At 40.6% G+C, this 14,078-nt stretch overlaps 1 protein-coding gene across 2 annotated transcripts in view; it reads right to left on the bottom strand.

Annotated features, from left to right (window-relative positions):
* Positions 1-2,212: 2,212 nt before the first annotated feature.
* The window catches only part of slc6a9 (solute carrier family 6 member 9), a 73,038-nt gene continuing 61,172 nt past the window's right edge, over positions 2,213-14,078 (bottom strand). For both annotated transcript variants that reach the window (XM_028592895.1, XM_028592894.1), the window contains exons 10-15: positions 10,770-11,007; positions 9,021-9,155; positions 8,830-8,929; positions 7,287-7,387; positions 5,763-5,933; positions 2,213-2,680 (exon numbers count right to left, since the gene is read on the bottom strand). In XM_028592895.1, the coding sequence (XP_028448696.1) occupies positions 2,438-2,680; positions 5,763-5,933; positions 7,287-7,387; positions 8,830-8,929; positions 9,021-9,155; positions 10,770-11,007 (988 nt within the window). In that variant the 3' untranslated portion in view covers positions 2,213-2,437. The remainder of the gene's footprint in view (positions 2,681-5,762; positions 5,934-7,286; positions 7,388-8,829; positions 8,930-9,020; positions 9,156-10,769; positions 11,008-14,078) is intronic.

Raw genomic sequence — 14,078 nt, forward strand, 5'->3', positions numbered from 1 at the left:
AGCTTCACATTTATCGTACACACGTGCAAGCGGTATCAATCTTCTCAGCTAATCTTGTAGCGCATAAGAGTATTTCACAAAATATTAAACTATTCCTTTAAGGTTCTCCACATATGCTGTATACAATTTTGTATATTATCGGAATATGTTCCATGCTCATTGGGGTATCATAGCCTTCTAGTTCTCCAAACGTTTTTGATATAATTGATGATTTGACAGCTCACAAAACGTAGAAAAACTACCACGTGAAGAAACATTACAGCCAGACCAGATGCAATCCCAAAAAAATCCTTCCTGCCTGTGAGGCTAAAAGCATCTCGCTTCCTCCTGAACATGTGCCCAACAAAGTGATCTTCACACAGCTGTCTAGATGACAAAAAACAAAAAATAAAATTGTATATTTGTTCTGTATTAAGACCTCCATAAACCTCTGTGACCACACTATTACAAATAGTCCTGGATGCTTTCCAATCAGACACTTTTGGGAAACCCAACCCTGCATGCTAAAGAGACCCCTCTCTGTCCTATCCCACACGCTCTAACAAACAACAACAACAACAACAAATCAAGTCACATATGAGGAATGGTAAACATGGTTAATTATGATTCAGTAGTTTTTATTTTTTTGTACAAAATAAACATATGCTGTCTTTATATTTATTTACTAAGTTACTTTACAATAATGAGAGGTAAAAAGGAGAATTCTACAGAAAGAACGATACTATACAGCTACATTTAAATCTACATAATTCATTTAAGATTTGTATTCTGTGTATTCTGTATTCTTCTGGAAACAAGCTGCATCTCTTTTGCATTCTGCCTCTCCACCAGTCACAGCACAGCTTGGCTCAGAGCTTTTAAAATAAATGCCTGTAAATACATTAAAGGTCCCACTGACTGTAAGAGACTGACACCATACCAGTCTTTCTGAGATATACAGTATTTATGTTACCAAAAACATGTGCAGGACTCAGGTAACTCAGGTAATGATTTTGGTAACATGCCTTAATTAATGGGGCAGATTGCTACGACCCACGGGAGACACAGACTACGACACAATACGATCCTCTCACTAGCTACGTCCTCTAGCCCAGATCCTCCTTCATAGACTACATCCCAAGATGCATTTCACTCAAAAAAGAATGCCTGGAAGACTTAAGGAGAGATGGCACTTCAATATACAGAGTTGCATCCACTTGTTTTGTGTGTACAGGTATGTGTAGGTGTTGACAGCGGGGAAAGTTAGGTGGTTTCGGTCCCTTTAATCTTAACAGGCCACCTTTAGTCAAGACAAGGTTTCCACAGGCAAGGAAACCACAGAGTTTAATTTCGCTTGGACCCTGAGAAATGGATCTCTTCAGTTAAAGAACCGGAAGCAAATGCTTTTGCGTGTGTGTGTGTGTGTGTGTGTCTGTGTGTGTCCGTGTGTGTGTCCGTGTGTGTGGGAATACAAAAGTATGTGTGAGGCAGAGAGCATAGAACGGTTTAAGTTCACTGATATTTCTCTGCTGAGTTTTCAAAGTTTAAGCAGCTTTAGTGAAAAAAAAAAAATTACAAATGGAGAAATTTTCCACCGAAAATCAGCCCTAAGTGTCAGTCGCCATCTCAGGTGTTAAATATGTGTGCTCTGTAGAACTTTCTTTTAAAGAAGCAGCATAAAATAACAACAGGCTTAGTCTTAAGCTGAGATCAACTATAGTTGAGGTCACTGTGTGCTGTAAAATGTACAATAATGTGAGTGTATGGGTGTGAATGAGTGTATCCGCCTCTTCCAGCATCATCAAACTGTAAATGGCCAGCTCAGGCACAGTTCACCCTGCTCCTCTTTATTACAGCACCACTGTGTATCGCATCACAAGTCTCCAGATGTCAAATCACTGCTGCTAGAAAGTCACCAATCCAAAACCGCCCCAGCTAACAGAATAAAGGAGAACAGTGTGTGTGTGTCTCTCAATGTTGCTGCATGCAGAAAACAAACACATGCAGCTTCAAAATCTACTGTATCTCTAACTGCATATGAAGATGACATATACAAGTTTTACAAAAAATGAAAGGATAAACAAACTGCATTATTAAATTATCTGTAACAAATTAACAACACACACACACACACACACACACACACACACACACACACACACACACACACACACACACACACACACACACACACACACACACACACACACACACACACCCCTTTTGGATGATGACCCAATTTTTTCTTCCTTTCGTTTTTTTCTTCTTCGTTTTATCGAGAGACAACACACAGATAGATAGAAGAGGTTAGGATAGATATAATAAGCCCTTACAATATGTAAAGGTCTCCAGCAAATGGGATCTCCCCCACAGAGGACTGTGGGAAAGTGGGGTGAGGATGGAGGAGAAGGGAGGAAGAGAAGAAAAAGATGGTGGGGCTGAAAGAGCGGGGTGCCGTCTATGCGCTGGGGTTGGGGTTGTTGTGTGTGTTGGTGGAGCCGTTGCTTCCCTGGATGGTGAGGCTAATCTCATCCTTCCTCTCCTTCTCCTCGTCCTTCTCCTCGTCCTTTAGCTCCTCCTTCTCCTTGAGGGGACGAGCCTCCACAGTGTCTTCGGAGGCCATGGGGGCGTAGCGGCCTGTCCGGTGCTCCTGCAGGGCGGGGCCCCACTTTGGATCTGCCATGCAAGCGAACTTCAACCGCTGAGATGGAAAGAGAAAGTGGGACACGCCATTTAGAGCAGCCTCAATATGACGGGAAACTTTAGGGGCGATTTATGAGCGGGTCTGAATCAAATCAACTCAGGACTATGCTGGAAGAACAATGTTAAAATTACCAGTTCACGCATTCATGATGTAAATGTAACTACAAATAGCAGCTCCAAAAACACTTGATGAAAAATGTCAATAGTTAAAGCTGCATTCATTGACTGACATTCAACTGATTTCCGCCTCTCAACATCAACTGACACTTTGACTGCTTTCAGCTCTTACTTGTCAACTGTTCAACTACATTCAGCCTTTATATATATATATATATATATATATATATATATATATATATATATATATATATATATACACACTGTATATAGAATTCAACTGCCCACAGGGCTTCAAACAAAACTTTTTTGACTTGAAATACATTCTTCATATTAGTTTAACAAACTTGCTTTTGGCTCTTACACTTCAGACACTTCCAACATTTTCAGTATGCACCCAATTTTCAGCTTTCCTTCACACACCCCGACCTGCTGTGAGGTACTTGGAGCTCCGTCACGACTGGCAGCCCACAGCACTCCGTACCCGTGCAAAGTCACCGGTTTTTGGATAATGGACTACTAAACGCCGGTGCTCTGACAGAGCTCCAGGGCCTGCAGCTCCCCTCTTCCTGCTAGCTAAATGCCCGGTGTGTGTGTGTGTGTGTGTGTGTGTGTGTGTGTGTGTGTGTGTGTGAGCACGGTCAGCGAGCTTGTTACGCCAGCAATCTGTTACCACAGGTTCCAGTTAATCTTTTAATGTGTGTAATTATAATGTGTTGAGTTATTTAAACAAACGATTGGGGAAATAAACGCCGCTTGTCCGCGAGTCTCATTGATAGAGCCTGCGGCTGGATGTAGCTCTATCAATGAGAGCTAGCTCCTCTTAGAATTCCTCTGAAATTCACAAAAATTCATTAACTTGAAATCGGACACCGTTGTTAGCTTTATAAGACATTTAGGGAGATGTTGTATAAGTGGCGTGACGAAATTCAAACAAATATAAACAAATTACGCTGAAAATGAAGCTAACTATCTGTTAGCTTCATCTGATGAACTATCTGATGAAATTCAAACTGTAAATATGGCTACTCTAGTTATGCCGGCAGCTGACAGCCAGCTTAGAGTAACTGGAACTGTGGTAAGAGATTGCTGGTGTAACAAGCTGACCGCGCTATCACTCTCACACACGGGCCATTTAGCTAGCAGGAAGAGGGGAGCTGCAGGCCGGGGTCTGTGGAAGAAAGGCAGGCCGTGCAGTGAGGCAGCAACACAGGCAGCACCGGCAGCTGAACTCCGACACACAGTCTTACCAAATTTGCAATAAGCCATCAATTTTCGTAAAACGTCCCATATTTGAGCTTTATATAGTTGATTTCTCGCTTAAAAAAGTCTCAGAAGTGAATTTAATAACGTAATAGCTAGAGATGTTCCGATACCGATACCAGTATCGGTATCGGCTCCGATACTGCCTTAAACGCTGATATCGGTATCGGGAAGTACTGGAGTTTATGCACCGATCCGATACCATGTAATAAAGCCCTAAAGAAAATCTACATTAAAGTAGTTTATTTATGTTCTTTTTCCGTTATAACTGACTGTCAAACTGGAGAATAAAAGAAAGTTCTACGACATTCATTGTTTGTGTTTGTTCATGTTTCACAAAGAGTTTAACCTGAGCCAGACCGACAACAAAGATAGAAATCATATCACATCCATACAGGGATAGTACTATACAGGAGTTAAAACATAATGAAATATATGACACACTGGTATCGGATCGGTACTCGGTATCGGCCGATACGAAAGTTCAGGTATCGGAATTGGTATCGGGAAGCAAAAAAGTGGTATCGGGCCATCTCTAGGAATAGCCCGACAAACAATGTATAACTTTGCAGTGAGACCTGCTGTCGAGTCTCCCATGTGTTTCCATGTAGTTTGCTCAAACCAATCAGCGCGTAGCTCATTCTGAATATTCATGAGCATACCATATTTGGAAGAAAAGCTCTTGTTCCAAATAGAGCCATATTCACAGGGTAGTTAAGGGCCTAATAAAATACATTCGGGCAATTTTCAGCCCAACCAATGTTACATACCCCATTAGGAGACCTTAAGGAACAGTGTAAAATACCCTATATAATCATTCTATCACCCCTTTAAATTTTTGATGGAATGCATTCTATTCATGTGTGTTCTCAATTCATGGGCAAATTATTGGGGAACTCTCTCCTTATGTGTGCGATGAAAAATTATTGGTCAAGAATTTCAAACTCCTGTTTTCTAGCTACAATCAGTCATACTTGTGAAATCCTTTCCTACTATCAGTGGATGGTGTTTAGCTAGACTACATGTTACCAAGTAATGCAAGAAACAGGACTTCTTCAATATAGGAAATATACATATAATCACAAAAATGTAAAGATGAGTTAAATAAGTAAATTAACAATCAATGTTTTGATTACATAGTTTGCTGACATGTAGCCATAGCTCAACACTGACAAGACTGAGCTGCTCTTCCTTCCGGGGAAGGCCGCTCCCATCCGTGACCTGTCCATCACTATTGAGAACTCTGCGGTGTCCCTGACTCGGACTGCAAGGAACCTGGGTGTGGTACTGGATGACCAGCTGTTTTTCGCACATCTCTGTGTTGTAGAGATGTTAGTTGCTCCTGTAGGTTTATTCTCCACAACATCAGGAGGATACAGTACATCCATTCCTCACCCAGGAGGAGGCGCAGGTTCTGGTCCAAACTCTTGTCGTCTGGCTCCTGGCTGGTGTGCCTGCATGTGCCATCCGACCTCTGCAGCTCATCCTGAATGCAGCAGCCCAGCGTGCACTACACTCTGCTACTGCTAATCGCCTTGCTACTTCCTCACTACGAAGGGGGCCCAGCTACCACTCAACAAAGCCACGGCTGTTTGCTGCCCTGGCTCCACAAGGAGCTCCCCACTGACATCAGGAAAGCAGAAACCCAGACAGACTATACTCACGGACTATAAACTAAAATAAATAAAAATACTTTGTACCTCTCTGAAGGTGGCTCCTGGGGACCTTGAGATCTTGTAGAGGGCATAGATGGGTATGCAAACCACTGAGGACAGAGCCATGGAGAAGCCGATAGCCAGAGACCAGCCGGGATACACGTAGTTATTGTATTTGATGGGCTTGTACTGGATCACTGTGAAGATCAGGATGAACTACACGGACAGAAGAGAGAGGGTGAATGAGTAAGGCCTTTATGATTAAGAGCAGGTGTTAAAAAAAGATAGTGAAAATTAAACTTTATTTAAAAACACAAAGAGGGAACTAGAAATATATGTTGAAATGTTGTTCTTCAATATGCGTTATTCACATCCAATATACTATGGAAATATATAGTCATTAAGACAAAAAATGAACATGATGTTGCATTCTATTTTATCAATTTAACAATATTCATGGAAAAAAAAATTAAGATATAGCACAATAATTAGTGTTAAATCATTAAGGTTTCCCCATCCTGGTTTACATGCACAGTAGCTTGATTCTCGCTATATCACAAGATCAAGCAAGAATAGCGGGATCACATATCACATGAAAATCCATCTTGCCAGGCTTCGAGTAATGCATTTGTGTCTGAACTACCAGCTTATAGAACAAATCAGTGTCCGGTGAGGAGCTGCTGGCAGCTACGGGTGTGGTTTAGGTGCGACGGCCGCGACTTTTCGGTTAAAACAACAATGGTGGACGCGATAGACAGACGGTTCATTCAATCACCTGCCAGGTATTTTGTTTGTTTTTTCAAACGGTTTCCAATGATAGCTTCTCAGATGGTTCTGAGAAGCTGAGATGGTTACATCCTGGTTACAATTAGTCCAAACAAATGGCTTCTGTTGCTATGGTCAAAATAAAAAACACAACTTCATGTACAGCAGATCAGTTTTCCACAAGAAACCTGCATTAACGCAGTACAGGTGAAACCACTATAGACATCAGCACAACACACTTTTGTTTTTATTTAAACGTTGCAGATAATTACGATTATAAATCATGACTGTCGCCAACAGCAGTAAGTTTAGTCGCAGTTTTAGCCAAGGCCCTATAGAGCAGGGCATTCATCTGCGTAGTGAAGTGAAAGAGAGAACAAAAGTGCCTGAAATCTGACCAGTAATCCACAACAATGAATTTCTTGGTTGGCCCAGCAGCTTAGTGGACTAATGTGCCTGCTTGGGAAATACCATTGATAGCAGCTGCATGTGTCCATTTTCCAGTCAGAAAGATTTGCTTTTAGAGGTTTGAATTGGAAACAAAGCCAACAGTAGCCAAACAGATTAGTGTTGATGGCAGCTGAAATGTAGGTCAGGCCCCTCACAATGTGTAAGAAACACAGGAAAGTTTTAGAACCTTACACTGAACGCTTTCAGATCTCTACATCCACATCTTCGTTTTTCGCGTTAATGTTTCAGGAGGCAAGAAGATTTATGTGCCATTGTTACATTTTGATTACAGGTTCAATCACTTATGACACAGATCAGCAGGTGTGTTTGCATGTGTGTGTGTGTGTCACTTACAGAGATAATGAGGGGGGAGATGAATCTCCAGCAGACTTTGAAGAAGAGAGGAGGAGGGAAGCCCAGCATCATCTCAACGTCTTTAAAGTAGTTCCTGTAGCCTGCAATCAACACAAACAGTTATCCAGGAAAGTCCAAACTACTGAATCAAAGTTTAAAGTCTGATCGGTTATTTTGCATTTTAATAATAACAGATAAGAGATTTTTGTGACCGACTGTTTCCATGTTTATTTCTACTTAAGTTTTTGACCTAGGATGCAGCTGAGGAGCCCAACATATACAGGGGGCCCCAGGTTGGCTAGATTTAAAAAAAGGTTATTCACTTCAGACAGATTGATTTGTGCAAAACTAAGTCTCCCATATCCAATGATGTTATGGGAGAACCCCTCAGTTATTACCATGCCACAAAGCCATTTTTAATTTAGAGATTGATTAATCTAAAAGTTGGAAGGCAAGAAATCATGTGTCTGCTCAGAAGTGTCTCCCAGATGTGTGGCTGCCTGTTGGTTAAGGTGACGGGGAAGATTCTTACTACTTTCCACATAGGGCATGCAATCTGTATGGCCATCAGGATTTACAGAAATCAAACATAAGTGTTATTTTATGAAGCCTCGCTATAAAATTCCATTGTGCCGTTTTGGTGCATCACTGGCATTCTTTTTATATTGGATATTAGATTGTGGGTCTGTCGCCAACTTGTTCTGATTTGAATTCACTCCAGACTGAACTGAAGAGAAACTGACGCAGAGCTTGTATAATAACAAAGCTAAAAAAAAAAGCCCATTAATATTGTCTTTTAATATACACTCAGCAACAACACCCTACATCATTTTAATATGAATCCTGTATATGTGCCTGAATAAAAAGACATTGCTGTTTTATCTATGTGTTATGTGTGTTTTTGTCTGCAGTTTCCTGCAGCGTCAAAATGTGTGAAAGGGGGGCCCCTAACTATCTTAGTCTGCCACTGTAGGTGTATTGATGTGCAGCTCAGAAAGTAAGTAAGAGAAGAAAAGATTTTTCTGGTAAAGCAGCTCATAATGAAAACGTCCAAAGGCAGCTATCTGTGGTCTCTGTTGATGCTTATAAAAAACAGTTGAAGACTCACTTGTTTGAACTGGCTTTTGACTCAGGGATGTAATTTTGTGTTATCAAGTCTTTTTCATTTGTATTATATTGGGATTTTATTTCTTTTTTGCTTGCTCATTTTATGGTTTGGGTCTTATTTTAACAATTTTATCATGTGAAGCACTTTGTGACTCTGTCTGTGAAAGGTGCTATATCAAATAAACTTATTATTATTATTATTATTATTATTATTATTATTATTATTATTATTATGTGTGCTGGCCTGTTTAGCCTGCCTTTGACATTTACCACTGATGTTCTGGTGACAGAACATGTTTCTGCTTTCAAACTCAGTTTTCACAGTGATGATAATGTGCCATATCACTTTTTTACCTTTTAAAAAATGTGAGGTTAAAAATGTCATAAATTCACATGAGAGAAAACAAAAACAACATATTTAGTTTTGTCTCCTTACCATAAACATACATAACGCAGATGCACATGATGCAGGAGATGATGACCAGAGAGAAACTAGCAGCATAGTTGTCCATCAGTAACAACCAATAGATTCCTGCCTGCACACATTAAACAGAGAATGAGTCACCACCATGAGAAAAAAAAACAAGTTGCTTTCAAAGACATGATCTGCATGTGTCTGGGACTTACCTGTGTCGTTAGTGGCACTCCAAGTAAGAATCCAACTACAGCCACTGACAGTGTGACAACCGTCTTGTTCCTGATGATCCAGTCCGTACCAATCTCATCGACGACAGCCGTCACCAGGGTCTCCAGCAGACAGAACTACGAAAACAGAAGCGAAGGGTTTGGGAATTTAATGAAATGAGAGATAAGATTGGACAGTTGCAAAAATGTCTTCATACATGATGAAAACAAGGGTACCAGGAGTCTCGACAGATTATTTTAGTAGAGGGTTTTACACACTAGGGGAGTAATAACATAATTTAAAGTAAAAAGTATGAAGTCTTAAAAGTTAAATGTTCCGGTTCCACATAAAATGTCCAGTAGATTTATCCTTTCTATATGAACTTTAACTAAAATGCTTTACTGCTTATTTCCTGTGAGCAGCTACATATTTATTGTCTACACAGTAAGTTTCATCACTTTTGTAGCACAATGCGTATATACATTTGCTAGCACTAAACACAAAGTACAGGTGAGGCTGAGTGTCATTTGTTTTGCAGGTATCTGACCTTAAACCAAAGTATTGGACGAAATTCAAGTTTGACTTGATGATGGTGCTAGATGAAAAGTCAGAGGTTCAGTGATTACAATTTAAGCTGAGGAAGAATATTATACCAAATCACATAGCAATCCATCCAGTAGTTGACAAATTGGTGTCGCTAAAGGAAAAATGAAGATCACTAAGTCAATAAGGTTTATCCTTTGTGACTATGAATATCTGTATAACATGTGTAGCAATCCATCTTAGTAGATGAGATTTCACTGGATAAGTAAAAACTTTGACCTATTGGTAGCGCTAGATGAACAGTCAAGGGATCCCCAATGCAATAGAAATCATCATCTGGGGACCATAAATGTCTGTACCCATTTCCACGTCAGTCCAGCTAATAGTTATCGAGATCATTCAGTCTAGGTCAAAAAAGTGGACGACCAACAGACACTGCCATCCTTAAATGGGCTTCTTCTGGGCTCTTTTTACTTGACTCAACATAGTCTATGTAAAATATCTGCGAGTACCATGGATATTGTGCTGTTGATGTAAACCGGTGATGAAAATACATAAAAAGCAACAAGCCAACATTGGGAAAATATTGCATACCACTTGAAACATTTGGTCTGTGGGAAACCAAGAAAAATAACAAGAGTCATCAAAAACCAGTGATAAATAGTACGTGGCCTACAGATTGACTTGAGCTGCATGGAATCCGCTACCATTGACCATACATTTTCAAACTATAAACACATCTGCAGATCTAGATCAGGTCTAATCCTGAGTTCCTGAAGCGTGCAACTCCTGTCAGTTCCAATGAGTTCACTTGGCCCATTTACAGCATCCACATGCACAACAACTACGGACTGAAGATAACATCCGTGCATCCTTTTTAAGATAGACATCTGTCAATCTTTACAGTGGGGCATGTAAACTGGAAATCAAGTGAATTTGACAATGTCCCAGTTACAATCAATATAAGACACAATCTATAAATTGGGTCTACAGTCTATACTTATACACAGATGGTGAATGACATAGATGAGCATGAACACCAAAAATACATACAAAAAGTAAACAATCTTGCACTCATCATCATATTTACCCCAAACATGAATCACAATGTCACACACGTAATTCATTAGTGTTGATGCCATTAGTATGGTATTTTAGATTTGGATGGAAGCCCAGCTGGTATGTAGAGTACAGTTTTCCAGCCTCACCTGAGTCCCCAGTCCCAGGAGGATGAGCATGAAGAAGAAGAGCAGTGACCAAAGTGGTGAGATGGGGAGCAGAGTGAGGGCTTCTGGGTAGGCCACAAAGGCCAGGCCCGGGCCGTGGTCAGCCACCTCTGACACAGGGACGTTCAGGTTGTGTGCCATGAAGCCCAGGATGGAGAAAATGACAAAGCCGGCATACACGCTGGTCGCACAGTTGGTTACACTGATGATGATGCTGTCTCTGCATGTAGAAGAGAGAAGAAAAAAACATGTTGGGGAGATAATTCAACTGCTGCATTTGCATCATTCAAAGGCAACCTCTGAGTACATTTTCATCATTATCAAATCATTACCAAACATAAAGCAAGCTTTTTACTATCCTTAAATACTCAATTGTTTGCAGGTTAAAAGAGAAACAATTCTTAACGGCATCAACAAAAGTGTTTATATGTGAAATCCATAAGCCATAGATCCATAGAAAGGTGAAATCTATGAACTAATGCTGTGATTGCTCAACAAAACAGCAGCAGAGAAGTCAGAAGAGAGCGCACAAACTACATTTAGAAGAGTGTTGATGTCCCCAGAATGTGATCTCACAGAGACTTAGTATCACTATTTATAGGATTTTGATAAAAACAATGTATAGACTCATACAAAAGTATTCCACTCAATCATCACTTATGACCCACTAGAAATGTATGGCTTTATCTGGATTTGCAGAGACCCTGCCCTCTGCCTGGATCTTCTTACGTTGCTGTGTTCGGGACGTTTCTAATTGCTAGAATTTCATAAAATCAAAAGAGAAACGTACAAAATGTAGAACATGGGTTTGTTAGTCCAGGAGTTTATGATTTAATTTACATTTAGATTACATTAATAGCAGAGAAAGCTCAGATTAAGTCATCTTTTACCCTTAACAGATCTGTGCTGAGCTGACTTCACTCCCTCTGAGTCAAGTTGATTTTGACTCAGATGAAGAAGGCAGTAGTGTCGAAACATGAGTCTCTTTGTGCTATAAAAGGATACAAAACAGTGTGCTCCGGTTTCTTTCTTCCCTTAAAGTTTGCTGTCCTTGATTGATCTTGCATGCTGCTGGAGGATGCGAGGAGAACACCTTTTTATCTTTACTCTCCCTGACTCAAACTTGGGCTTTGTTCAGATTCAAAAAGGGAATTATGTGATCGCACAGTGCTTTGTTTTCACACACATTTCCTGTTAAGAGTTATCACAGAGGGCCAGTCCCTTTTTCCTCACAAAGCGCCAGCAAGGCCTGCTCAGTCCCACACTCTCTGCACTTCTGCATGTGCACCAATCGGTGGTGTTGCAGGAGTGCAGAGAGCGACTCTGCAGGGACGGAGCTGCAGAACACAAGCTGATTAGGCCGCCGTACAGCTGTGTGCGCAGATAGCACAACCTCAAGCTCCTGACAGAGGGACAAATTATCTTCAGCCTTTCTCCTCGCCACTCCCTCACTGTCAGCATGTGTGGACAAGCTCAGGAGAGTAAATGACATCTCTTCCTTTCCTTATCGCCTCCTCTGTCCCCTTTCCTTCATCTTAACTTTCTCCTTGGACTCTCACTTGCTCTCTTGGCGTTAAGGCACAGCGCAATCAGCCTCTTAACACAAGTCCAAAAAAGCATTATCTCTGTCCCTCCTCCTGTCCTACTGTATCTCACCTTCCCCCCCTCCTTCTCTTTTTAGACCTGTAGCCTTGAAGTTGGCTCCTGACTATGTTACCCTCCTCCTCATCTCACTTTCTCCATCACTCTCCAGCCCTGGCTCATTACAGGAGTTGTAGTCTATATCCACGTCGTTCCACTTGGTTAACTATGGTTAACTGCTCCTCAGATCTCTGCAGGGTAAATCCAGAAAGCTAGCTAGACAATCTCTCCAATCTGAGTTTTCTGTTGCACGACTAAAACAACTTTTGAACGTACACATGTTCCACCAAAACAAGTTCCTTCCCAAGGCTATTTTGCAGTGCCCGGTGCTTATGATGATTGTTATTGGTTTAAAGACATGCCGATAAACCAGAGAACATTTTTCTCCCATCCCAGAATGCTGTGTGGACTAGCCAGACCCTCCTCCGCAGCACTATGGAGGAAGGCCTGGATAGGCAAGACTACAGGAGGGGTATCATACAGCCTAAACAACCTAAAGACACCTTCTCCTCTCGATGGCGGTCTCTTCCCTCTGTACTGAAGCCTTCTGTAGCATGTGGTTTATTCTCTACATTCTGTCAACTCCCCTTCCCCTCCTTCTACTTCATCTCTCCTCTTCTCCTGCGCCTCCTCATCTTCTCACTTCCTCTTCCAAGTGTCTCTGATCAGTGCAAATAATAAGATGCTGGTTGTGTGGCTGAAACATTGCCGCAGCATATCCTGATCTAAAATGAGCATGGTCATGTTCACTCAGGCAGCTGTAACTGCTGCTTTAATTACAGTGCAACTATAGAAGCCTAACATCCGTTAATGCTTTGAAAAATCCAACAGCATAACTTCATACATGCATAGTCATCAAGCTGTCTACCTTTCCGGTTAAGCCAACACGTTAATTATACATTTTAACTTGAGAAGCGCATTAGTCTGCTCACAGTTCGAAGGACCTCTACCACATTAGCCACAATTAGAAAAACTGTACCAGGCTTTTTTTTTCATGTCTGATATGTTGTGTTTGTTACTTGTTATTGTGCATTGTGCCTGCCTGAATGTTGGTCTGTATATGCTTCTTTTAGGGCTGACTGTATTAAGTGATTTAATTGCATTTTATTTTTTGAGGTTGCCATTTTAAAACTGGCCAACTGGATGAAAATTAGCCTTGTTGAGCTAACTCTTAGTTTACTCTTTAACTCTTTAACTTACTTTGCTGTTGATTAATGAGCACTGTCCCTGCCAAACAAACAAATAAATTAATTACATAAATTCAAAATGTGTTTTTCCCTTATTGTAAGGGTTTAATCTGATCTCCTAAAGGAGTAGTTTCACATTTTCTAAAAAATACATATGCACTTTTGAGAGTTAGATGTCCGTAACATATGAAGCTAAAGACAGCAGCCCATTGGTTTAACTTTATCCTTGTTTCACTAGAATAAGCGCTTCTATACAGGTTTTTTTAACATGGGAAAACCTGCTAAAAATAGACCATAGACTCATTGCATTTACCTTTTTTTCTTTCCCCAAACATTGTTTGCTTTGAAATCCCATTTAGTGGTGTTTTTTATAAAAAGAAAAGTATAATAAATGACAGTATCTCTATGAATGCAACACTATAGATCATTATTTTAGTATATAACCTACAAACGGGAGAAAGCA

The sequence above is a fragment of the Perca flavescens genome, chromosome 12, assembly GCF_004354835.1.
Source record: "Perca flavescens isolate YP-PL-M2 chromosome 12, PFLA_1.0, whole genome shotgun sequence".
NCBI lineage: Eukaryota > Metazoa > Chordata > Actinopteri > Perciformes > Percidae > Perca > Perca flavescens.